This window comes from Rousettus aegyptiacus, unplaced genomic scaffold (assembly GCF_014176215.1).
Source record: "Rousettus aegyptiacus isolate mRouAeg1 unplaced genomic scaffold, mRouAeg1.p scaffold_m13_p_8, whole genome shotgun sequence".
Classification (NCBI taxonomy): domain Eukaryota; kingdom Metazoa; phylum Chordata; class Mammalia; order Chiroptera; family Pteropodidae; genus Rousettus; species Rousettus aegyptiacus.
This window is the reverse complement of record NW_023416311.1, coordinates 49,917,281-49,944,096: the sequence shown is the minus strand read 5'-3', so window position 1 is coordinate 49,944,096 and position 26,816 is coordinate 49,917,281. Positions and strand designations below refer to the sequence as shown.

The 26,816-nt window shown below is 33.0% G+C and overlaps 1 protein-coding gene across 6 annotated transcripts; it reads right to left on the bottom strand.

Annotated features, from left to right (window-relative positions):
- Positions 1–848: 848 nt before the first annotated feature.
- Positions 849–26,811, bottom strand: GIN1 (gypsy retrotransposon integrase 1). Of its 6 annotated transcripts, XM_036225402.1 has the most exons (9): positions 26,577–26,592; positions 26,195–26,291; positions 18,383–18,528; positions 16,584–16,777; positions 14,733–15,038; positions 9,179–9,370; positions 8,905–9,081; positions 8,085–8,370; positions 850–1,762 (listed from the first exon to the last, which is right to left on the bottom strand). In XM_036225402.1, exons 2-9 carry the CDS (start codon positions 26,242–26,244, stop codon positions 1,488–1,490), a joined length of 1,626 nt encoding a protein of 541 aa, XP_036081295.1. In that variant the 5' UTR covers positions 26,245–26,291; positions 26,577–26,592; the 3' UTR covers positions 850–1,487. The 6 variants fall into 6 exon arrangements, with proteins under 6 accessions (XP_015996940.2, XP_015996943.1, XP_015996942.1 ...); XM_016141453.2 differs by lacking the exons at positions 26,195–26,291; positions 26,577–26,592 and adding an exon at positions 26,685–26,811; XM_016141452.2 differs by lacking the exon at positions 26,195–26,291 and having other exon boundaries at positions 1,401–1,762; positions 26,577–26,677.
- Between the last annotated feature and the right edge of the window lie 5 nt (positions 26,812–26,816).

Genomic DNA, 26,816 nt, shown 5'->3' with positions numbered 1-26,816 from the left:
TTTAGGTACATGTTACATGGAGCTGTATTTTCACTCTTGATAAGGCACTGAAAATATCAGAGATAAGACTATATGGGTATATATAATTTGTAGATATTTTTTGTATTTGTTTATTTAAAATCTGTATGTGGAATCTCTATATTAGAATCCCGAGGTTTCAGTAATAAAATTAGCATTTTATTTGAATAGCTTGTATTGATTATTTATCAGAAAGTAACAAATAACTTTCATTATAAATGGCTTAAAATAGAATTTGAAAACAAAGAAGAATATGGCAGCTATTATAGCTATGCATCGATGTGCTGATTTTCATCCTTTCGGGAATATAGTAGGGTTGTACTTCCTTATCCTTTGGTATTCGATGTGGTTATGTGGCTACTTTTCTTTTTTTAACTTTGGTTTAGACTTTTTATAACAATTTTATCAAGGTATAATTCTCATACCATAAAATTCACCCTTTAAAATATACAATTCAGTGAATTTTAATATTTTCAGAGTTATGCAGCCAACACCAACTTTAGAACACTGTCATTACCACAGGAAAGAAAATCACACCCATTAGCAGCGTGTGAGCACAGTAATGTGACTAGGAAGGAGGCGAAAACTTCCAGCAAATCTTCTCAGAGCTAGTTGCTTGCATTGTATGTGGCTTATACAGTCTTTACCAGACTGTAAATCCTATATGAGGACGAGGCACATGTCTGACTCATCTTTTATTTTTCCACAGTATTCTTTAAATTGCTTTATAACAAATATTTATTGAAGTTATAAATATGATAGAAATTAAAATTTTATAACATCAATTATTTTATCATTTAAGATTGCAGAAAAAAATCTCATTAACAAATGACTAGCCTTAATATGTTTTGAAAATACACTGTTTTCAAACCAATATATAGTTTCATCTATATATATAATCCTGATATATATAATCTTGAGTCCAATGAGGTGAAATTACCAATATCCTGTAAGAGCCCATAAATAACTAAATATTTTCCTAAAATACTATTTTTAGAAGTCCCAGTGACACAGAAAGAAGTTTCACTTAACTCATTGTTATGGTTGAATAAATATTTATTAATACTGTTCTAGGTAGTTCAAACTTATTTTTAAAAAGGGAACTATTCCAAAAAAAAAAAAACAACAAAAAAAACCTAAAACTGAAAATATGGTATCATACCAGACAAATATTTGAGAGTTTTCAGCTGGAATTTAGTTTACTTGCTAAGAAACAAGCATTCTTTGCCTGTTCTCTTTTTAGAAGAAAAAAGTGAATTCTATATATTATATGCTTCCTTTGCCTTTATATATGTGTACTGAAATTCAAACATGGTACAATTTAGATAAATAGTTATAAAATAAACCTTCAGCATTTAGTCATTAAAAGTGTGTCAAGACACCTATACAACATTTTTTGATGAAAAAGATATCAATATTCAAGGAGTTATACATTCTAAACAAGAACTTTAAATGAATTTCAGTATTTACTAACTTAAGTACTCAAGGACTTGGTTTGAAGAGTCCAACAAGCTGAAAGTCTGCTTTTCAAGAGTACTATTATCTTCTAACAATGGAGAAATTTTGGCATTTCTATATTCTAATAGTTCACGATCCTTGCTTGATGTCAGTAATTCATTATCGACTATACCAATAGTTGCATCTTCTACCAGAATATTTGCCTGGTATGCTCCGACTGGAATATCCGGCAATCCAATGTAGTCATGATCTGCCACTACTGAACCTTGTAAGAGATAAAAATTGTCTGAAAGAAAAAACATCACAAGTATTCTTTTTAGAATTATAATCACAAGTATTCTTTTTAGAATTATAATTAAATATCATTTTTTAAATTAAACAAAATCCCAAGTAATAAAAATTAATTATCAAGATTAATTTCTGATGGGTTCTCCTATCTACTAAATATACATGTCAAAGAATGAACAAAATGATATATAAACTTGACAGTTCATGTATATAGAATTCAGGAGAGAGCAAGGATTTAAAAAGGGCCAAGTTTTCCTGTTTCCTTAATTTGTCTTTGGTAGGTATGGGCGAGGGGGTGGAAGAGGCTGGGGATTATGGTACAGATTAAAACCGAAGTTATAAAACTCTATTTTTGATGTTGATGATATCCTTAATATGCTTCTGCAAAACATCTCTAGGTCAATTAATGGGGTCTTGAAAGATATTTTTAAAAATAAAACTCTTACATTTTTTTACAACTTTTTACAATAGATACTTTGCCGATCTTTATAGAACCCATTTTATGACAATATCAAATTGTTACATTATGACATTATAAATGAAAATGAAGATAAAATTCCAAGAATCAGGCTTATGTGATAGGAATGTGTGAGTAGGTTACAATGCAGTAGTTTAAAAAGCTTAGCTTAACTTTAACTTAATACCAAAATGCTCATGAACTTTTAAGGTATTGTTGAAATATTGACGAGAAATTTTCCTTATTCGTATTTTATTCTATTTTGAGCAAACTTGACAGCTCTATCAGGGAAAAAATGCTTAAAATTAAAGTTCAACTCATGCCAAAGCAGTAGAATTCTTATAAAGGTTAATGTATACGAAAGGATTCCTCCTTATCTGATATTTTAATTAATTGTAAGAAACTTTCACCATAGCTGATTAACTTCCTGTACCCCTGCCTTTTCTTTCTGGATTTTCTCCCAAAACATTAACAGAATCTCTTGAAAATTTAAGTAGCCTAAGGAGTCCTCAAATTTTAAGTTCAAGAAAGAGCTAACGGAAGATTAATTGCCCATTTAGATTAGAGATCATGGAAAGATTTTCAGAGCAGATAAAGTTGTCATATAGCCTGGAACACAATCCCTCTTCTACCCATTCTCATATTAATATGGGAAAGCTCATGGGCCCTATTCCAACTCCAGAAGATTATACATCAAGAACTTTCAATTTACAAACTTCAATAGATCAAACAAATCTATGCTTTCTACCAACAGATGGCATAAATAGTCTTAGGTTTTGATGGACATTCAGTTTTTCCCATTTAGTTCTTCATTAGGCAAAGGGTACTTGGTATTTTAGTTTTCAGAGTTTTTCCAAGTTTAACTCTACCACTTCTTTATATAAAAATAGTACTAGGAATGAAAATGTTAAGAAGATATACATATTTATGATGGAAAAGAAGTATGGATAATTGAAGGTGGTAAAAATGACTATCATGTGTTAGCACGGGATGAATTTCTGGATAAGAGGAACAATTCTGAAGATGAAAAAAATCAATCAAGGAACCCATGAAAAGTGCTATGTCCAATAGTAGCAAGAAAGAAGAAACGATAGAAGAAACGGAAACATTTTTAGAATGTGTTAACTAGAGGTTCAACATCAAAGTTCACTATTACCCTGTTAATACTGGAGAAGGGTACGTAGTTGTTTGTAAGAGAAGTGATAAAGGTTAGGTATGGTAAAAGTGCTGCTGATGAAATTTTTCTAAGAAGCCATGGAGAATTCCATAGGTTCAAGGCCCATACAATAATGCAAAGTATCAGTGACAGCAGAAGCCACAGAATTTAAGGTATTCCAAAGATCCTTACAGACATCTTTGACAAAGGAAGTTTTGTCTCAAAAACTTTTTTCATACAGATGAAGCAGGTCTGTTTAGAAAAATATGTCCAGTAAACACGTATCAACATGAAAAATATACATAGATGTAAAGCTTAAAGAAGTTACTACTTTGATTTGCTAGAAATGTATTCATTCAGACTTTGAGCTTAAGTACTACCTATCTAGTTATACAGACCTAGATACAAATGGACTTTACCAAACTCATTTGTTTGTAAGAGAAAAGGTTCTATATATCAGTGAGATGTATGTGTGTGTGTTTATACACATACACGCACATGCTTTTTATTTATTTTAAATAAGTGATGAATTTTAGAGTACCTTATTGTAATACAACTATAGAGAACACGGCTTATATTCAACAAATTTTACACAAATCACTTTATATGCGATGGAAAAGTACTCTGGAGATTTCAAGCCTTGTTTGTGTAGGAAAAAAAAAAAAACCCACAAAATTCTCATTCATTTAGAAAGGTCAAATATGTTTCAACTCCAAATATGGCCTAAATCTACTGGAGCCAATAGAAATGCTCTTTAACCTCAAAAAAGATTACCAAAAATTACTAGATAAGAGACTCTTGAGGCCTTATGTATATGTTGAAATAATGTAGATACACTGGGTTATATAAAATATATTATCAAAATTATTTAGTACTGTAATGTGGCAACTAGAAAACTTAAAATTACATAATTTTTGCATTACAGATCTATTGGGTAGTGCTGATCTAGAAAACCCTGAGTTAAGGATATATAAAAGAATTACATAAATTTTTGCCTCCTTACATATAAAGAGGTAAACAAACATCATTTTAAAGAACTTTTCTACTCAGTCACATCACACAGTAGACTTTAAGTATTTTTTCTTTTCTCAATCTACTGATTTAGTTCCGATTATGACATCGGTTTAATAAAAGCAATATTCAAATTTGACCAGACTGAATAGTCTTTAGTTTCTTAGAACTGGAACTATGTTCAAGACATTTCAGAAAGATGTTATCAGCATTTCCTTAGTTTCAAGGAGTAATAAAAATGAGATTAAGAAACAATTTTTAAATTTCTGTAAGGAGAAAAATAAATTAAAATCGAAGCCTCAGAAAAGTCTGAGTGATTTGGATTAATTTATTTCTTTAAATAGAAAGAAAAGTACAAGGTTCCAGAATACTTAATTTTCTTATTCAGAAGAGAAGTGATTAATTCTATATATGGCTTGAAAATCCTATAACCATTAGCATGTGTTGCCATGCTAATGCATCTTCTCATGATAAAATAACTATAATTTGATACTATATAATTGTTATTATAATAAATAGCCACTACTAACAACAGAGAACTGAATGACTCTGAGTTTAGAGATTATATAACTAAGAGGACAAAGTCAGGCTCTTTGCATAAAGTCAAGATCATGGGCTTGATAATATAGGGACTAAAGCTTTGTTTTGTTTCATTAATGTAAACCATATTGTGGTGGGCAGAATAATGGGTCCCTAAAGATGTCCATGTACTAATCTGTGGGACCTGTGAATATGTTGCTTTACATGGCAAAGGAGAATTAGGATAGTGATGGAATTAAAGTTACTAACTAGCTGATCTTAAAATAGGGAGATTATCCTGGATTATCTGGGTGGGCCCAAGGACTAGGGTCCTTAAATGTAGAAGAATAGAAGATTGTAGTGATGTGATGTGAAGACTACCTGTCATTGCTGGCTTTGAAGACAGAGGAAGAGGGGGGCCACAAGCCAAGGAATGTGGGTGGACTCTAGAAGGTGGAAAAGACAAGGAAACAGAAACTCATCTAGAGCCTACAGAAGGGAACGCAGTCCTGCCAATGCCTCAATTTTAGCCAAGTGAGACCTATGTAGGACTTCTAAGCTACTAAACTGTAACATAATAAACTTGTGTTGTTTTAAGCCACTAAATCTGTGGCAATTAGTTATGGCAGCCATAGGCAACTTATAATGAAAATCATTTCGCAAACTGAAGGGCAATCACACTAAGACTTCTGAGGGAGGCAGACACAAAGCTATCACAGTAACTCCTACCAAAAACAAAACAAATAAATCTACTTAAAATCTATGCCAGATAAAATGGGTAAATAATATATTTCCTTTCAAAGGAGAACATTATGATTACAAAGAGACACTATGATATATCATAAAATTTCCTGTTAAAATAATTAGTCTTGAAAAGGTAACTGGCAGTGAACTAGACAAAATGGCAAATAGGCCTGCTTAAAATAGCAATGAGAAATATTGTAGGCCTAGTACGGAATGTGCTCTCTCTACATTATGTTCTAGATAAGAATGGATAAGAAGTTGGAGACAGAAGTATATGCACTTTGGACAGTGAGTCTTTAATTAATACAGCTATGAACCTCAAGGTTAGTAAAAGTTGCAATGACAAGTACGGACAGAGAAATTCATATTTCTTTTAGCTACGGCTTATCCAAAAAGTATGTCAAATAAAAGAATGGGGGTGCTTATTCAAAGACGTTTTGTTTGCTTTAAATTTAGTTCCAGGGCTCTTTAAACTCAGCTTTTGACATAAAGATTTTCAGGAAAATACATGATGTTGAAGAAAGAGATTACAGAAACCACATTTATCTTGAATTCCTGCAAATAAGAGAAACACTCAAAAAGGACCAAACAGTAATCGAGAACCAGATTCCAGGAAGGCCAGGTCAGCATTTTCATGCTTAGCAAGAAAAAACAAGTTTACTCAACAATCTCAGGTTTCTTATGTGTATACTAGTACTAAAATTGCCATTTCCTTTAGATTACTGGAGAAATATCTACAGAGAATTCAAGCATGAGGCAAAAATTTATACTTCCTCTGTTTAGAAGCTATTCTACTCAAATGGATTCTGAAATATTCAGGGATAGCAAAATGTTTGGCCTCCTTTCTCTGGCAAGTGCAAACTACAAAATGTTGAAATAGATGCTGATACAGCAACATTTTAAACATAAATGTTGCACTAATTAGGGTTAACACAATAGAAGAGAGCAAGTCCTGAATATCAAAGTTTAAACAGAAAATCATGCTGAAGAAAAAAGATAACATGTACCAGTATAATCATCTTTTTCCACTTAAATTGAAGAGAGGAGAAATCATAAAGGGTAGCTCAGAATTAAGAGGCACAAGAAATACAGTATTTATCTTTTGACAAAGAGAATGAAGGTACTGTGAGCTTTCAAAATTAGAACAGTCCAAGATAAGTTTACTTCTAGAACAACTGGGTCTGTCACAAGTAGACAAAAAGGTACTAAGAGCTTTTACTTTTACCATTTAGAAAAGAAAAAGTGCAGCTCACATAGGAATGCTATGTCTCCTAGGATGTGACATTTTCAGTGATCGAACTACTATAAACAGAATGTTATAAATAGAATGTCGTCATTTGTTTCCAAAGGCTATCAATATACTGGAGCAATGAGAAAATAATTTTTTAAAAAGTGAGATATTTAATGGCAAACTTTGGAGAGTAAGGGTAGGACCGTAATCCGCGGTTATCTCGGGGAAAGGGGTTAACATGAGAGCAGTGACCCAGATCAGAGGTGGAGCTGAGCTACGACTTAGTAGACCCCAAGGACTTCACATCTTAAAAAGTGTAGGTTATCTGTTGCTGTTGCCCTTATAATTATTCTTTAAGCCTGTTAAGTAATTCAGTTGTTTATATTATTTAAAAATATACTAAAGTCTATCTTTCATTAATTGTTATTCATATTCAAATAATATTGTGCTTTATTTATAAGAAAAGCAAAATTAACTGGCGAAGGTACCAATTAACTCTCTCTCAGTTATCCAGCCCAGTGAAACTCTAGGGAGCAAGCGCACTATGACAAAATAAAACATTCTCAATAAAAGTGAGATTTAGTCTGAAAGCCATAGCAAAAAAGTCATTTAGCTCTAGTCTATGGAAGAAAGGGTTAAAGAAATCAGGTTTATAAATTCAGAACCATTTTTGGGGGGCAAGTATAATCTTTTTTTTATAGTACCTTAAAACATTCTGAGGATACCTTGCTCTGCATCCCTCCCCGCACCCACCAAGACCTGACTACGATGCGATGTTAAAAGTTAACCACATTTTTGAAGTTCCCTAAAATATTTATTTCACAACAGGATTCTGGACAGTATGTTTGTTTCTGACATTATCTTATTTTGTTTTGTTTTGTTTTTCCATGCTAAAATGAGGCACAAAGTTACTCATTAAATATCGTAAAAGTAAAAACAGGAAACAGATAACTCTTCCTTCTGAAACAGGTTTGGTATCTCCCACATGAACTGTTGAGAAAGTATGTGAAAAGTACACTAGAAACCAAAATAAAATCTCTTACGAGCCTAACAGAAGAGACATTCTAATAAAACAAATGACCTGGGATCTAAAACCATACCAAAGTTCATAGAAGAGAAAGCCTAACCAAAGGGTTGTGTGTATGTATTTTTAACTTCTCATTCAAATAAAATAAAAATGTAGTGAAGTGACAGATATTTACCTTGTTCACTGGATTCTCTTACATAGGGCTTAAGGTGAGACATTTTGATAGGTCTCTTAAGTCTAGCCCCAGTGTTGTCTCTCAGAACAGCACATCCACTTTCTGTAATATAATCTATGACACAAGGACCAACCCATTCAGACTGGAAACGACCATCCTTCCACCAATTTTTCCTTTGCCTTAAAACTTCATGACCCACTTTTAGATGAAATGGATTTAACTGCTTTGGTTTCTTTTTAACAATGATTTTGCTTTTATTTAGTTCATCAGGACTATTATTCTCCATCTACAATTATAAAATAAAAACGAAAGAGAACAAAGGAATGAAAGAACTATAGTTTCTCGAAGATAAATGCAGACAGTAATAATATTAACAAAATGGTTATTTTTTGAGAAGTTATTTAAAAGGTAGGCATGAATCCCTTTTATTTCTTAAAACAGTATTTCAAAGCCAGCATTACCCCAACTTTAAACGGAAACTTAAATAGTAATTTACCCAAGTCAAACAACTGGAAATCAACAAGGCCAGGGATTTGAATTCTACTCTACTTGATTCCAAAACGCATGGTTTTCCCATAACTGTCTCTCAGAATTTCATAGCTAATAAACATAATAAATATTTATCAAGCCAAGTAGAATTTGGTAGAAAAAGAACTGGTTTAAGGGTGTATGTATATATATATATATATGTATACATGTGAGTGTGTGTGTGTGTCCATGCGTGTATTTATGCCATATATATATATATGTATATATATATATTTTTTTTAATCACTAGATAGATTTTTCAATTAGAGAGTTTTCTATTAAATAGAATCACCTGGCCCACTGAAGTTGTCTTATTCTCCATTAGTTTATCAGCTTCTTTAACTGCACCTAGAATTTTGGCAAACATACTTGTATTATCACCATCCACTTCATGGAGAACATCTGAAGTCTCAGGCATATATGGATTTCGATTAAACATTTGAAAGTATGGTATATTTTTAGTAGGCTCCTATTTTAAGGAAAAAAAAACAACAATTTGTAATAAAACATTTATCTAGGCAAGAAAGTCATAATTCAAAAGTACAGAATTACAAAAAGATATATACCAAGTGAGTTATATTGAAAGCAAATGAAACAGCTGGTAGGTGATCATCCCAGTTGTTTGGGTGTTCAGCACAGTGTTTGGAAAGAAACGTTTTAATTGTGCTAGGTATACTTTCAGTTTGGTTAACAGTTTGAGAGGCGTGAGAAATTACAATTTGCTTTGTGCCAAATAATCCACACAGTTCAACATTGATCTGAAAAATATGTAAAACAAAGTTGACTTTAAAACTTTTATTTTTCCTTTGATTAAAAGGTTTCAAAATTTGAATCTTGCCTTTTCCATTGACCATATAGCCATTCTATAGAGAAACATATATTTTGTTTAGAACAATAATTACCATTTATTGAGTCCTTATTATGTGCTTGTCAATGCACAGCATGCTTAACATTATTGTCATAGCTTATGACAATCTTATAAGGTATTATTCACCCCATTTTAAAGATAAGAAGCTGAAGCTTTAGGAAGTCAAGTGAGTGGCCAGAGACACACATACAACTAGGAAGTGGACAACCAGAATTTAACATTAATTCTGAGTTCAAATAACATTGTAATTTAGTAGAGAGTTTCTTTAAAAAAACACTGGGTCACATAATCCAATTCGCAGCTATGTGACTTTGGCCAAGTCACCAAATCTCTCTGTGTACTCGGTTTCCTTATCTGTAAAATAAGGAAAATCTTACCCAGGAGTCCTTTGAGGATTATATGAGTAAATCTTTGTAAAGCTTAAAATAGTTCTTGGCAACTAGTAACTTTATAACTCTTAATGTTACTATTGTTGTTATATTTATTATGTGCAGGGCCTAAAAGAAGTCAAAAGGAATTTCGAAAATGTAAAAAAATTTACTTTTCCTACCTTACACTTCACACTATTTTTCTTATTATTTTTAACTGAGTAAACTTTTGGTTGATAAACCTGTTTTTTAAAACAAAAGTATTACATTTCTTGTTGCTTAATTGGAAGAAAAGTAATATCAGAGTAATTAAAAAGGTAAAGCTAACAAATGAAGGAAAAAAGTCCAACAAAAACAAAATTGCATTTCCCAAGCTCCTCTGCAGACAGGACAGTCACGTGATACAGGTCTGGCCAAAAAGATATAAGCAAAAGTTGTTAGGCTTTTAACAGTTGTTGGGCAAACTCGACTGGTGCTCGTTGCCCTCCCTCCTCTTTCTGCCTGAAATGCAGACTTTGTGGCCTGGGCTCTGTTATCTATATTGTAAGCATTAAGATTGAGATTCATGTGTTAAAGATGTTAGAACAGAAAGCTAGAAGTATCAGTTCCCAATAATATTCAGAGTTACACTTTCAACCTTGGACAGCATGGCCTCCTTTTACCTTTGTATAAAATAAACTCCTAGTGGAGTTTATCCATTGGGGGAACGAAAGGCATTCTCTGTTACTTGCAGCTGAATATAATTCCTTATATGTACTAATTTAAGCTGTCCCCTTTTAATTCAAAAGTAACGTTTTAAAAAATCCAGAGAATACATGTATTTGGGTCAGACTCAATCTGAGGTCATAATCAATGGTTTTAAATGACTGACCTCTGGAAAAGGCTTCAACTTCTTTCTTTCAAGAGACTGCCTAGGAAGAATCCAGTGAATCCATTTGTGAAATGCTATCTTAATATCCTTACCCCAACAGCCTTTTTTCTTCTCAGCAAATCAGACATTCCATTAGTGGTTACAATTTTGGTTTCCCATAAGACATATTTTTAAAATTAAGTAATTTTCCGTTTGAAAATGTTTATTCTCTTTCCTTCAGAGGTTTACAAAAAGTTCTTTGTACATTTTTATTGAAACGATTTAGCAAATATCTAAGCCAAGTTATATTAGAAACATAACATCTGTATTTTCATCCAACTGTATAATAAACCTCCCACTTTGTGTATAATGTTCTAATCTCATTTCAACACTTTAACAGTATTTTCTGTCAGTATTTGCTAACAAAATAAATTTATTTTGCTTGCTGTGAAATATTTAAGCCATTTAAGTCACAGCAAAAAGAACACATTTTTCCTAATCATATGTGATTTTTAGTTTTTTGTTATTATTAAACCTCACAAAAAAAGGCTTATAAACATTTATCATTAACTTTGGTAAATTTCTCAAAGACCTGGATTGATTATCACATGATTATAAATATGACTGGAAAAAAAGTGCTGGCAGTTCATATTAGCTTTACACTGTCATTATCTAATATCTTGAAGCACTATATTCACTTAAGGTGAGACTCTTCATTAATAAAAATGGAAAATCATTATTTCAAATAGTGTTCTTGATAATTTCGAATTCTGGTGGCCAATTTCCTATCAGATCAAATCAGTTTACATTTGTTTTCATTCCATTCATGTGTCTACGAAAGAGCTAGTACCACAAGTTAAATTTTTTTTTTGTGGTTGCTAAGTGACTGCATTATTAATATTATTTTGTTTTACTGCAAAAAAATTAAGCCACCTGGCTATTCTATAAGGTACAGTTTGGTGAAAACTAGATGATAGCCATACATTCAATTATTGCTGAAAGCAAAAGAATTAGTCAGGGAACCACTGCAGAGTCCTACGTGTTGTAGATTTTTACTTCCTCTCAGGATATCTTCACATTACCAGGTGTAACACAACATCATCTGCCTTATTGATGCAGGATGCTATTATCAATCTATACCTATTATTAGCAAGGCTTCATTTCTTTCTTATTAGATAAAAGAAAAATCTGAACAGAAGTTCTAATACTTTCATCCCACAAAATGGATTGTTTTACACACCTTATTTTGCAGACTACTGCTGTGCCAATCAAGGCAGGCAATATTATGCTACAGTTACAAAACACATTCCCGTCTTGGTGGCTTAACTCAACAGTTGCACTGTTTGTTCATTCAAAGTCAGCTGCAGGTGAGAGTGTCTCTCCAAAGCTGCTACTCTCTACTAGATGCTTCAGTAAATATATAATATGTAACATATACATAACAAAACTCTTTATCCACAAAATAAAAATATGTGACTACACATATTTTTCTGAAACACTTCATTTTTTTTTTTTTTTTTTGGCTATTCAGGTTGTTTCCCATCTTTTGCTAAAATGAATAGCATTGTGGTACTTAGAATAAACAAACAAACAAACAGTAAGATCCATGCTTATACTTTAGGTAATAGCCTTATAATAAATTCTTACATATAGGTTGCTAACCAAAAGACAAATATATATCTATGACTCTTAATGGATCTTTGGCAAATTATTTTACAAAAGAACTAATTTCAAGTTGCAAGGCTACCAGTAATGTAAGGCTATATCATTCTATCTTTAGTCTGTTTGGTAGTATTACTGTTTGTTGATTAGAAAAGCAAAAAGGGGTCTTAATTTGCATTACTTATTACTATTGAGTTTGAACACTTTTCCATGTTTATTATTCTTATTTCCTCTTGTGAACTATGTTTTTTGCCATTGACTAATTTCTTTTTGTTTGAATCTTTTATAATAAAGACATTATTATAAAAGATATTATTTATAATAAAGACATTATTTCCTGCATGGATTTTATTTTTGCTGGTCTACTTCTTGGCCTTTATGTTTGGGTTATCTTACCACACATAAGTTTCTAATTTTTATGTAGCCAAATTTGGTGATGTTTTCCATTAAAATTTATACCACTGTTCCTAAGCTTAGAAAGTTACCTCCATCTCCAGAGATGATTAAAAAAAATCAGTTGTATTTTTTTTGTTTCAATTAAAAAAATAAAAATTCTTTAATCTACCTAAACACAAGGTAATTTTGGTATGTAGTATAATTCTTAATTGGTATAATTCTAAAACATTACAGAAATAATTAGAAACAATTAGAAAATTGTCATCTATGCTGTTAATTAAATTTATTGAATAATACTTCTCTACTCCACTCATTTGTGATGCCAGCTCTATCATTTTAACCATGGTTACCAAACCCTATGCCAAAGTGCTGCCTTAACATCTGTTGGACATCTGGAAAACTACTAGCTTAAGATAGTTTATAGTCTCAACATCTGATAAGGCTACAACCTTTTCAATAATGTCACATCTTCACAGAAGTGGTTTTGCGGTAGATGCTCTGACAAAAAGCAACTACTGTGTAAAAATCAATGTAAAACTAGAAATGAGGATGGCACTGTCCAATCTGATTCCAAGGTTTGAGAGGCTGACCAGTGTTCAAAAGGTACACACGTCCCATCAATAAACAATTGTGGTTATTTAAGAAAAAAATAAAAGCATTTTTTCTTTCAACTTATGAGAGTTTTTTTTTAATGGTTCAGTGGTTAGGACCCATGCAGAAAAGAGTTAACATGTTGTAAGTAACCTTAGGTCTTAAGGTTGCTACCCTTTGAAAGGCCTGATTGATTACAAGGTTGGCCCTTGACTCATATGTAGGCACTTGAATTTTAGGAAGGGTTTCCACCATTTCCTAAATGATAAGGGTGGTTCACTGTATCTAACCTGTTTATATAAACAAGGTGATTTATGCTGAACACCTTTCCTTTGAAAGTCTAGAATTTTGGTACATGCCAGGCAGATGGTACCTATGTGACCAGTCTGCAATAAAAATCCTAGGCACTGGGTCTCTAGTGAGCTTCAGTAGTAGACAACATTTTACATGTTTTGCTACAACTCCTTGCTGAGAGAATTAAACATGTACTATGTGATTCTAATGGGAGAAGATAACTTAGACACTTGTACCTGATTTCTCCTAGAATTCTCCCCCATGAGCTTTTTCTCTGTTGATTTTATTTTGTAAACTTTCATTATAATAAATTTTAGCCATAAGTATGGAGATCTGCTGAGTCTTCCTAGTAAATCATAAAACCTGAAGATAATCTGAAGGACCCCCTGACATAGGACCTAACTATGTAATAAATATAATATTAGTATGGTATTAGTATTTCTTTTGGACTGAGAAATCAAAGGTGCTATGAACCAAGACAGTCTTGCTTTTTCTGATTTTTTTTTCCAATACCAGTACCCTGTTAATTATAAAAAATTTTAAATATGCCTTAAGTATAGTAGTTATATTCCTTTTTTAGAATGTTCATATATATTCTTGTCTGCTTTTTCTTTAAGGTTAACTATAATCGAGAAAAAAGGCCAGGGTAAAGGGAAAAGCTCCCTCTTTTTTAATGCTGATTATAAACTCATTAATTACATAAATTAATTCTGATTTGAAAAAATCAATGCCTTTCAATATAAAATATTCTCATTCATGCACATGACGTATATCATCATTTAGTCAATTCTCCCTCTATACATCAATCAGAATTTTTAAGCTGGAAGTAAATAGAGATTATTTGATCCAACCACCTCATTTCAGTTTCAGGAAACCCAAAGATAGATTTATAATTACTAAGTGACACAATAAGTACTAAAATCCTGGTCTCTGAATTTCCAGTCCAACTACCTTTGTACTGTACAATATTAAACTTGTATATCTTCAGCAATTTATCTAAATTTATTAAGCACCCTATAATCTACAAGTGTGCTAGGCACTGAACGGTAAGCAAAATATGCTTCTAGATCTAAGTAGTTTATTTATCTTACCTGATGAATGAACTCATCTCTTTGGTCCATTATTATTTTCTGAGGAGGTCCATATAAGAAAAATATATTGATAATAGCTTTAGAAATTTCTGATGCTGAAACATCACATAGAGGCAAAATCACAACCCATTTTGTGAACAAATCTGTCATGATTACAGCATATACATGACTTCTGTTGCTTGTATGAAATGGGCCCATCAGATCAACAGTAACTATACTCCATGGATTTTCCACCTTGAGAAGGTGCTGTTTAGGTGCTAGCATAACTGTATTTTTTGCCACTTGACAATGCTGACAAGCATATACCTACAAAACAGGCATACAATAAACAAAAGACATGCAAATGTTAATATATTCAACATAATAAAAGCAGTCTTATAAATCTGAACTTTAAAATGGTCAATAGGTACTTTTTGTTTTAAAGAAGAAAATTTTGGACTGCTCTAGAATAGAATAAAACCTATTCAGGATAATAAGCAAATATTAGTTGCTACCACTATTCAATGACCACATTAAGGAGTCTTACTCACATGGAACATAATTCTGGTTTTCCTTCAATAAGTGTTTATTAAATGAACAGATCTTAAAACAAGTTTGCTATAACTTTTAAATCAGTATGTAAATTGTTTCTTTTAAAGTTATCACTCTGATAAGTTCATCTATTCTAACAAGTATTTATTAAGATATAATTTTATTCAAATAATACTTATAGATGCAAGAAATTCCTTTAGGTCTTGAGAAAAGAGAATGAACAAAAAGCCCATGCTCTCATGGAGCTTTCATTGGAATGAGATCAATCGATCAACTTATGGATGATGCCATTGCTCAATGTATTTCTGGAACTCTGCTTTGGAAACTACTTTCAAACTAACTCTTGAACAAAATTAAAAACAATCTTATTGAATTATAGTTACTTTTGATCAAAATTTTTATTTTCCAAATTATGCACAAATAACCTCTGGTTCTTTCCAAAAATCATGTCCATTCTCAAATAGTAACGATTTGACAAAGATTTCATCAAATGTTTACAAAGTAATTTGTGGCAGGTTCTAAAGACAAATACAAATATTGAGGTCTTTAGAACACTCATAAGCTGGTAACTGAAAAATGGCTCTCTGGGTTTAATTCTTTATGCCTAAAATGACAGGGTTTTTTTTGATGCGCTATTGCAATTATTAAAGGGATCTCACATACATACCAAGGAATTCCTACCATTTGCAAACTGGACATACTACAAAGAGTAGAGATCAGTTGATTTACCAACAAGAATCCCAGAATTCCTAGGTCAAGTTTCTGTTATAAGAAGCTGAAGGTCCTAGTGGATTATAAAGTTGCAAAGCTCAGACTAATTTCATTACCTTCACAACTTAATTTGGCATTTAGTTGATTTTGGGTTTCTGCCATATTTGGCATTCTCTATGTCAAGATGAAATAGGTGCAAAAGATGAGAGTACACACTGGACTTGATTTATTGTGAACTTATTAGCCTCTCAAGAAAAGATGGGATGACTGCTATAAAAGAGCTAACAATTGAGTCAAAGGAATTTCGGCTCCACTTATATTCTGCCTATACAAAAGAGTTCAAAGATGAATATCGGGTTCTTTAAAAAAAAAATCTATGTAAATATAATGTTTAAATAATACTTTGTTCTAGTTCAAGTTATACTTCAGTGATTTTAAAGAAGAATTTTGAAAGGAAACAAAACTCCCTTTAAGAGTTAATACAAAAACTACCTACACAAAAAGTACTTAATGAGGAAGTGTTGCCCAGAGCAAATCTGGAGCAATCATGAAGTCTGAATATCCATTACAAAGAGAGTATTCAAAATATTCTAAAAACATAAGCCATACCCACTGTTTGACATCATTGGTCACAGAAGTCCAATAGTAATTGGATTCTACTAGAGTAAGAGTTCTGGATATGCCATGATGGGCTCCAGTGTCATTTTCATGGCATTCTCTTAGGACTTTCTTTTTTTCTTCTTCTGAAACAATTACCAAACGATTTTGTTTTCTGTCTTTTCCAACATAAAACAGCTTTTTTTCTGGAATAAATGATACCAAAAGATATAATTGCAATTTTTAGAGAACCATATAGTTTTAATATAATCGAAGCCTTATTTTTAAACTACGAGGCATCTTTTTAAATTAAAAACCCTTTTCCAAGACAAAATATTTACCTGTAATGATGCTACCATAAATGTGAAAGATTTTCAGCTGTTACACATACTAGATATACAAGAGAAGCACTAGCTGCCATAATTTTGTACCTAGGAATAAAAATGAAGCTAGCTTGTTCACTACAGCACATGATAACTATGGGAGTATAAAATTATTTTTCTATGGGAGTACTCAAAATAGAAAAATACTTATAGGCACCTCCTAAAAATGGTATAATCATTAAATAAATTATGTATAGATAAGCAACTTCAGGAACAGAATTTTCTGAAACAGTATTTCATTACAACTCCAATTTTGTAAGCAATCATGTCTCTTAAATTTTTCCAAATTTGAGTAAGAGGTTGGGTTGGTAAAGCCAGAAAGTAGGAGAACCTTAATCCTCAAGACTATTCTCGATTTCCTTTTAGGAAACATCTGAGAAGAATCTACAGCTGGGGAGCAACCAGAGCATGGAGAAAACAACTGCCTCTCCAACGTGGATGAGTGTTCAAACTCCAAAATATGCCATTAAGCTACTAACGTGCTGAATTAAACACATTCTAAGTGGAAGGGTCTTAAATTAGAAGGTAAGCAACTTGAGGGTAGGAACTTTATCTTACTCATCAATGTATTCCCAATACCTAAAATGTGATTTGCACATAGTAGAAACTGGGTAAATATATGATTAAATAAATCAATCAACGAATCCTCACTTTAAGAGGTAATAGGTGTGCCTATTATTAAGTGTGAGGGTGTTATTAGAAGAGGTGTATAAAGGGAGAAATGAGCAGGTATTTATTATTTTAGAATTTTCTCGACTTGCTTTGAAGACAGCCCAATTCTGTACCTATTGGTAAAACTCCCATTCAAAGCACCAACATTTATTTAGTTATCTGGCGCCTGTACTTCTTGCTTGTCTCATTCCAAACTTCTCTTCCCTTCCCATTTGGAAGAGGAGAAAGGGGTAAAAATTATCATAATCTTTCAAGATAAATATTCTGCCTTTTGAATATTTAATTCATTTAGGGGGATTTCGGGGTCCAAAAAGAAATGTAATCCTAAGATTATTTAACAGCAGTGGGAGAGGGGACTCACAGAAATAAATATAGTAAACAAGTTAACTTTATCAACATTTTCATATTAAGCATCAAATAAGTTCTTCATTGATAGTAACATGAGTGCTTCGCAGTGCACCATTAGAATAGGAACCACCTGAGAAAAAAAACAGGAAAGTTTAATTTAGGCATTTTGTATTTTTCATGGTATCCTTTTCTACGATTTTATGCCCTTTTCATGTTTACTGTCCTTCAATTAGCTTCAAGTGTGATTTTTACTTTGCTTTTGATTGAGTGGCACCATCAATTCAACTGGTAATTGTTTAGCAACAACAAATTACTACAGAAATGCTCAGGATTCCACACACAAAAAAAACATATATAGAGAATCATCTATATTAACTCTATGTTCAAGATCTGAGGCCTTAATTTTACCTTTGAAGACAAATTTTTTTGCCGCTCTTCTTATGCCACTTCTCTCACTCGGTAATGTAGTTGGATGATATTCACCAGTTCGTTTATAATATGCAATCTGTTTGAGATGAAGGTCACCATTTTTTCCACTACGGACCATTCTGATCCTAGGTAAAAGGTATTTAAAGATATAATTTAAATAATAAGCTAATTCAGTTGCTCTTTCAGTCCAGGTTTCTGTCATATTTCTGCTTACCTATGAATTGGAGATTCCCAGAATACTATCTATGTCAAAGATAATTGTAGTACAGAAAAGAACAGTGTGATGTAGATGAACTAAAATATTCAAATGCTATTTTTGAGATGCAGAATGACAAATTATCTTGTCTCTTTCCATGTGATAAGAAATGCTGAAAATTTTCCACATACTGGGAAAAAAATGAACAAGTACACTTCAAAAAGTTTTACTTAAAGGTGCTCATTACCATCAATTGAAATGTTACTCATATAGGATGGTTCTGTTATGAGATACTTAAATAAATGATAGGTTATAAGGAGAGAAATGTAGTTTAATATTATTCTTAAATAATATATGCATGGTTGCTGTAAAATGCAAAAAACCCATTCAAATCATTTATGAGAAAGATATATTTTGGAAATGTTCAAATGATAAATGACAGAGAACCTATTCAGTTAGGCTAGATCACTTTTCTGAACTACATGTCAGCTGTTTTTTTTCAAACAGAAATGATTTTTGGTCTTTTGCATACCTTCTCTATATTACAAAGAAAAATTTGGCTGTACTGACCAAGACAAAGTAAAACTTACCTATTTTAAACCCTAAGTAATATGGGAAACCACTACGTTAAAAAGAAGAAAAAAACATTTTCTTCAATTTTTTTCAGTTGAAAGGAACTATCCCATGCTGGTTATTCTGTTTGCCACCACCCCCACTTATCCAGAATCATTTTTGGCCCTTTCTCATCCTGCTGCCATACCCTAAGAGCTTGACCCTAACAGAATGCATTTATAGTTTTCTATTCCACAAAGTCCATCCTACACCAATATAAAAGATAGACTGAGGAAGAAAGATAGAAGGGTCAGTATAGGTCAGTAAAGGGACTACTGCATAATTAAGATAAAATTCTGAGTCAAAGCAATGTTAGTGGAAATGGATAAATTTTTTAAGAACTGTGGCTGACTGAAAGTGCAGAGTGAATAAAAAGAAAAGTCTGGGATTATCTCTGTAATTCTGGCTTGGGAGAAAGATGACAAGTACTAAACATGTATTAATTAAGCTCACAGATGAATTGAACATGTGAATGGTAGATAAAATTAAGGCAGTGGAAGGAGGTTTCATGGAAAGTGCACTGAATAAGAACAGTAGACATTTCCTTATCCTTTAACATTCACATGAAAAAGTTCAATCATCTAGGAATCCTTTCTGACCATATCTATTTCCTCTCAGGTAGAACTGGTGCACGCACACCTTCCTTGCCACGCCCACAGTACATATTACAAATCCCTCGGGGGCATGAGAATAGCCAGAGGAATAGGAAAAAAAGCCAGAAGAGGTTCTGGTCATATAAGCCTAGGGAATAAAGAGTTCTTAAGCACCAAATAAAGGAGAAGTTAAGTGATATCAGAACTAAAATACGTCTAGTGGTTTTGGCAATAGTTACAGGTAGAAAACAAACTGCAACCACATAAGGAATAAATAAATGGGCATTGAGTAAGTGGATTTAGTATGCTTAAGTTTTGTTATGAAGGCAAGTAACTATGTGACAGGTGCTACAGACAAATATGAGGTTTACTCATTGATCTAAAAAATATTATTGGGTATCTGCTATGTGTCAGACACAACCCCAAAGATAGAATAATGAACAAGAGATATATCCTCATGAGCATTATGGAATTTCCATTCTATAAGAGTTAAGAGACTGTTTTGACATGCATGTTTACAGCAGCATTATTCGCAATAGTGAAAAGGTAGAAGCAACCTAAGTTTCCATCATTGGGTGAACAGATAAACGAAATGAGATATATGCATAATACAATGGAATACTTATTCAGCCTTAAAAAGGAAAGAAATTCTGGCACAAACTACAACATGGATGAATCTTAAGAACATTATCCTATGCAAAATAAGCCAGTCACAAAAACACGAATACTACATGATTCCACATGTACAAGGTACCTATTGTAGTTGAATTTATAGAGGCAGAAAGTAGAATGGTGGTTGTCAGGGGGAAGGAGGTGTGAGTAATGAGGGAGTTATTATTTTAAAGGGTACAGAGTTTTAGTTATGCAAAAAAAAAAAAAAAAGAGTTCTGGAGATGAAGGGTGGTGATGGTTGAACCACAATGTAAATGTATTTAATACCACTAAACTGTACACTTTAAAATAGTTAAGATGATAAAGATGTCATCTAGGACTTTCATAGCTAGAGAAGAGAAGTCAATGTCTGACTTCAAAGCTTCAAAGGACAGGCTGACTCTCTTATTAGGAGATAATGCAGCTGGTGACTTGAAGTTGAAGCCAATGCTCATTTACCATTCCAAAAATCCTAGGGCACTTAATAAAATCTATTCTGCCAAATTTACTCTGCCTGTGTTCCAGGAACAATAAAGCCTGAATGACAGCACATCTGTTTATAACATGGGTTTAGTGAATATTGTAGCCCACTGTTGAGAGCTACTGCTCAAAAAAAAGATTCCTTTCAAAATGTTAATGTTTATTGACCATGCACCTGGTGACCCAAGAGCTCTGATGAAGATGTACAATGAGATTAATGTTGTTTTCACACCTACTAACACAACATCCATTCTGTAGCCATGGATCAAGGAGTAATTTTGACCCTCAAGTTTTATGACAGTTATGTGCCACTTAATGATGTGGAAGGTCTGAGAAATACATTGTTCATCATTGTACTAACATTATAAAGTTTACTTACATAAACCTAGATGGCATATAGCCTACTATATTCCTAGACTAGCTGGTATAGCCTATTGCTTCTATGCTACAAGCCTATACAGTGTATTACTGTACAAAACAACACAACATTAAATCAAGCACAAGAGAAAATGATGCGATTAAGAAATGCAGCACACACAGTCTATATGAGGCTGCTGTTGGTGTAATACGGCATACTTTTATATATACATATAAAAAGAGTATACTCTAAAATAACATAGTATAGTAAATACATAAACTGGTAACATAGTCATTTATTATCAAGTATTACATACTGTACATAATCGTTTGTATGCTATACTTTTACATCACTGACAGTGCACGTCTATTATATCAGTATCACCACAAACACATGTGTAACATGTTGCACTAGGACATTAGGATGGCTGGAACATCACTAGGCCATAGGAATTTTTCAGCTCCATAATTTTATGGGACCACTGTCATATATGTGGTTCACTGTTGACACAAAAATCATTTTGCACCTCATGATGTTAAGGGTGGAAAATTTTCAAATGGCCAACTTCTGCTTCCATTGTTTAATGTTAAAAAGAGTGTAGTTCTAGGAGATAGTCTGTGCAAAGATATGCTAATGTTAAGGGTGTGGTTATCCTGTGTAAAAATGTGTTAATGGCCAGCCTCTGCTTCTGTAAAGCTGCTTGCTTGCTAGAGGGGGTTTTGGGGCTTTTTAAGCTATTCCTTCTAGAGGTTGGGGCTGATTCTCTAGTGGGGAGAGTCAGTTGCCGGCCAGCTAATAAAGGATCCATGGGTCTTAAATTTGATCGTACCACAACAATGACTGTTATTTAAGAAATATATTTTGTAAGGCTACAGCTGCCATAGTGATTCCTCTGATGGATCTGGGCAAAGTATATTGAAAACCTGGAAAGGATTCACTAGTCTAGACCATTAAGAACATTTGAGATTCGTGGGAAGAAGTCAAACTATCAACATTAACAGGAGTTTGAAGAGGTTGATTCCAGCCCTCAGTGATCACTTTGAGGGATTCAAAAGTTTAGTGGAGGAAATAACTGCAAATGTAGTAGAAATAGCAAAAGAAATAGAATTAGAAGTAGAGTTTGAACATATGACTAAATTGCTACAACCTCATGATAAAACTTTAACAGATGAGAAGTTGCTTCTTATGGATGAGTGAAAACTGTGATTTATTGAGATAGAATCAACCCCTGGTGAAGATGCCATGAAGGTTGCTGAAATGACAACAAATAATTTAGAATATTATATAATCAGTAGATAAAACAGCAATAGGGTTTGAGAGGACTGACTCAAATTTTGAAAGAAATTCTGCTGTGAGTAAAATGCTACCAAACAGTATTGTATGCTACAGAGAAAGCATTTATGAAAGGAAGTATTAATTGATGCAGAAAGCTTCGCTGTTGTCTTATTTTAAGAAATTGCTACAGCCACCCCAACCTTCAGCAACTACCACTCTAACTAGTGAGCAGCCATCAACATGCAGCAAGACCCTCCCCCAGCAAAAAACATTATAACTTTGCTGAAGGTTCAGACAAAGGTTAGCATTTTCTAGCAATAAAATATTTTTTAATTAAGGTATGCACATTTCTTAGACATAATGCTACTGCATACTTAATAGACTACAGTACAGTGTAAACATAACTTTCATATGCACTGAGAAATGAAAAAAATTGTGTGACTTGTTTTATTGTGATATTCACTTTATTGTGCTGGTCTAGAACCAAACCTGCAGTATCTCAAGGTATGTCTGTAGTAATCATGACCGTGTGATACTGACAAAATGATAGTCATTGGTCTATGGAATAGAGTCTCTAGAAACAGAGCCACAAAGAAATAATAAATTGATTTTGAAAAAAGTGCCACAGTAATTCAATAGAGAATAACATTTATAAGAAATGATGCTGGAACAACTAAACATCCATATGAAAAAAAGATGAATCTCAACTCATACCTTGTGCTACCTATAAAAATTAACTTATCATGGGTCATAGACCTAAATGTAAAACTTGAAACTATAGAACTTCTAAAAGATAACAAAAGATTTTCTTGGTGAGCTTAGGTTCCCAGACAGCAAACAAAAAGAACTATCTATAAAAGAAAAAATTAAAAATGTTGTTCTTATAAAGATACTGTTAAGAAAATAAAAAGAGAAGCTAGAGTTGGGAGAAAATATCTGCAGTTCATATATATAATAAAAAATTTGTGTCCAGAATTCATAAAGAATCCTCAAAGCTCAATAATAAGAAAACAATCCAATTTAAAAAATGGGAACAGGATTTGAACAGATACTTCTTTAAAGAAGATATGAGTGGCAGGCAAATAAGCACAGGAGAAAGATACTCAACAGCATTAGACAATAAAAACTGCAAATTAAAACCACAATAAGACACCACTAAATATCCATCACAATGGCAAAACAACAACAAACAAACCTAACAATACTAAGTATTAACAAGGATGCAGAGCATTGCTGGAGAGAATACAAAGGGATGTAAACATGCTGGAAAACAGTTTTAACCCAAGAGAAATGAAAGTATATATTCACACAAAAATCTGCATGTGACTATTGCCAGAAGCTTTATTCATAACAGACAAAACCTGAAAACAATCCAAATGATTATCAACTGATGAATGGATAAACAAATTGTGGTAGATCCACACAGTGGTATACTACCCAGTACAGATAAGGGACAAACTATGAATGTACCTAACGATATGGATGAATCTCAAAATCATTATGCTAAGTGAAAGACACAAAAGGCTACATACTATATCCTACTATTTATATGACATCTTGAAAAGCCAAAACTATAGAGATAATTTTTTAAAAATTAAAAATAAATTTTATAAACTACAAAAGCAATTTTTAAAAATAATTGTAAACATTTATACAGTACTTTGCTGTGATGATCTTCACAATATCTAATGGAGTAGATACTAGTTTTATATCTATCTTATAGATTAAAAAAAAATGGAGGTTCAGAGAGATTATTCAGTTGACCCAAAGCAACACAGTATGTGCATCTGCTGGCATCTGAACCTTGGTCTCTGCTGCTTCAAATTTCATGTTGGTTTTTTTCCCCCCTGCTACACTAGTAATTATTTGTCAAACTCAGCTTTCATAATACTAGGTTCAGGCCTCTTAGAAAAGTTATAAAATGATTTTATATGAAATAATTTAGATTATAAATAAGAAATTAAAGAGGTCTTGTTAAATCTTAATGTTTACATTGTTTCACAGTGTTTGGGACATAGTGGACATTCAACTATTTGTGAATGAATAATTACATGCATTTCCTGATAGGAGAGGTATCACTGAATTAAAAGAGGGCACACATTCCAAAGGTAACTTTTATTTCACTCCTGGGAAAACATTATTCATTTCCTTATATATGGCACTGCAAGTGGGGTATATCTAAGAAGGTAAGGCTTTTAGGAGTCAGTTTCTAGTGTGTTAAAATACTTAAGTATTATTATTATCCATATCAAGCTGTTCAAAGAAACAGCCCTTTCTTTTCTCAAAATCTTTATTTACAAGGAGTAAGATTTTAAAACCTCATTCCTTTCTCTAATGGAGATTAACGTTTTCTAGCAATGTTTATAATGTTTTACTAACAACTTAACCCAGAAACTGTATGAACAGTTGTATACTTTATAATAAGATTACAGTCTAATGAGGTCCACAAGCTTCAAGTTCCAGCAGTAAAAACTGATGACAAATAGAAAATGCACACGACAGAAAAATTAGTTAACAAAAAGTAGTGTTTTAAGTAGATAGTTAAACGCTTGCTGCTAATATTTGTTATTTACATATAGGAATAAGTTAAAGAACCAAGTAGTTGTTTTTTTTAAGTATATTCACCATTTGGTCCCTAGAAACCATCCATTTAAACAGTTAAGGAGAAAATGGCTTTAAACTCTAGTATGGAGAACACTCTCAATACCCAAATATTATTAAACGAAGATATCATTTACAAGGGAGAATTAAGTGGTTTGAGTTATATTTAAAAAAAATAAAGATTATATTAGGTCTTATTTGGATATGCTCATAGTTTCAAGAATTCTTGTTAAAATTATTTCTTGTGTATTAAAACATGTAGGAATAAGAAAAGGTAGTGAAGGTGGCTCATTACAACTTCTACTTTCACAAGAGGAGATGTCAGGGTCCTCTTGTTTGGTTGAACTTTTACACTATGTCCCTTGTACAACATGAAATAAAATCAATAAATAACTGTGTAAATATTCATTACTTAATTCCTTTAATAATTTTGTGTGTGTATTAAAGGCAGTTAAGTATCACTTTAAATAAAATTAGAATTCACTTGTTTCACCAAGGGCAAAAACCATCAAAGCTACGAATTTAAGCCTCTAACAGGTTGTAATATGCATGCTTCAATTTAAAAACTTAAAACCTGTAATATTTCAGTAAACATGTTCGTTGGGATCAGAATATTACTTCTGATTTATTCTAATCTTTGAAAAATGTAAAAGCACAATTTTATGTAATTTCAAAGACTGGGAAATCTAAACACACCAGATTCTTCTCTATAATCTGCTTCACTTAAAATTACAAATTCATTTAACAGAAATGTCATATCCAAATGCATACACATGAAGACACGTGATACATGAATTTCCATTTTGCAAATTCTCTTTTGCTCAGAAAAGCCATTTAAGGAAAAGCCACCCTGAGATCAAACGTGTCCTTTTCCTTTAAGACTACGGGATAAGATTCTGCCTTAAGCTCGCGTTTCTCCCTGCACAAGAGATCTTAATTTTGGGAAAAAGGGTAATATTCCAGAACTTGTAACAGCTATGAAAAATTAGAGAATTCTTTAAGGTCAAGTAAGTACCCCACTCAACTTTTGAATTTGCTCGGAGTCTCCAACACTATTTGAACTGGGAAGGAGCATTTCCAGAGCGTTTAGGCGGCTCGTTCAATCTGAAGGGCAAGGTTCAGCTAAAGTTCGCACAAACAGGAAAACGACCATTTAGTAAAAGTCTGTACACCGAGTAGGCACGTCCCCAGGCCCTACAACGGAAATCGCCCAGTTTCTGCTCTGCAGGCGCGCTACTTCGCAACACGTACTAAAGGCCCTCCCGCCCCAAGGGCGCCTGCGCAATATCCACAGATTCAATTAAACCCTTCCTAGGCAAGTCGACGCGAATGGTTTTGAAATTGTCAGGTCACGCCTCATTTTAAAAATCATTAAGTATGACAAAGCACACCAGAATGACCACTCACCGAAGTGGTCCTAAACGCAAGCGACAGGATTTAAGCTTCCTCTCGCGACTTATCTGGTGCTGCCGGAAGCGGAACAACCCGCGTTTTAAGGGGGAGGGGAATGCTTACGGGGGTGGTAGAGCCTCGTGGGGAAAGTTAAAGAGGATCTTTTGGCTCTCGCCGGAAATATTTCCGCCCGGTGAGGTTGCGGTGTGAGACCCGAAGCGGGCGAAGAGGAGGCGTGGCCGAGATTCGCTGGTG

Excerpts from the sequence above, each read along its gene's own strand:
- GIN1 (XM_036225402.1), bottom strand. The coding sequence starts at position 26,244 with ATGCTCCTTCCCAGTTCAAATAGTGTTGGAGACTCCGAGCAAATTCAA. Across the intron at positions 18,529-26,194 it reads GACTCCGAGCAAATTCAAAA|GATCAGAATGGTCCGTAGTG; the intron begins GTTGAGTGGGGT and ends CCTTTTACCTAG. Across the intron at positions 1,763-8,084 it reads AAGAGAATCCAGTGAACAAG|ACAATTTTTATCTCTTACAA; the intron begins GTAAATATCTGT and ends TTTTTCTTTCAG.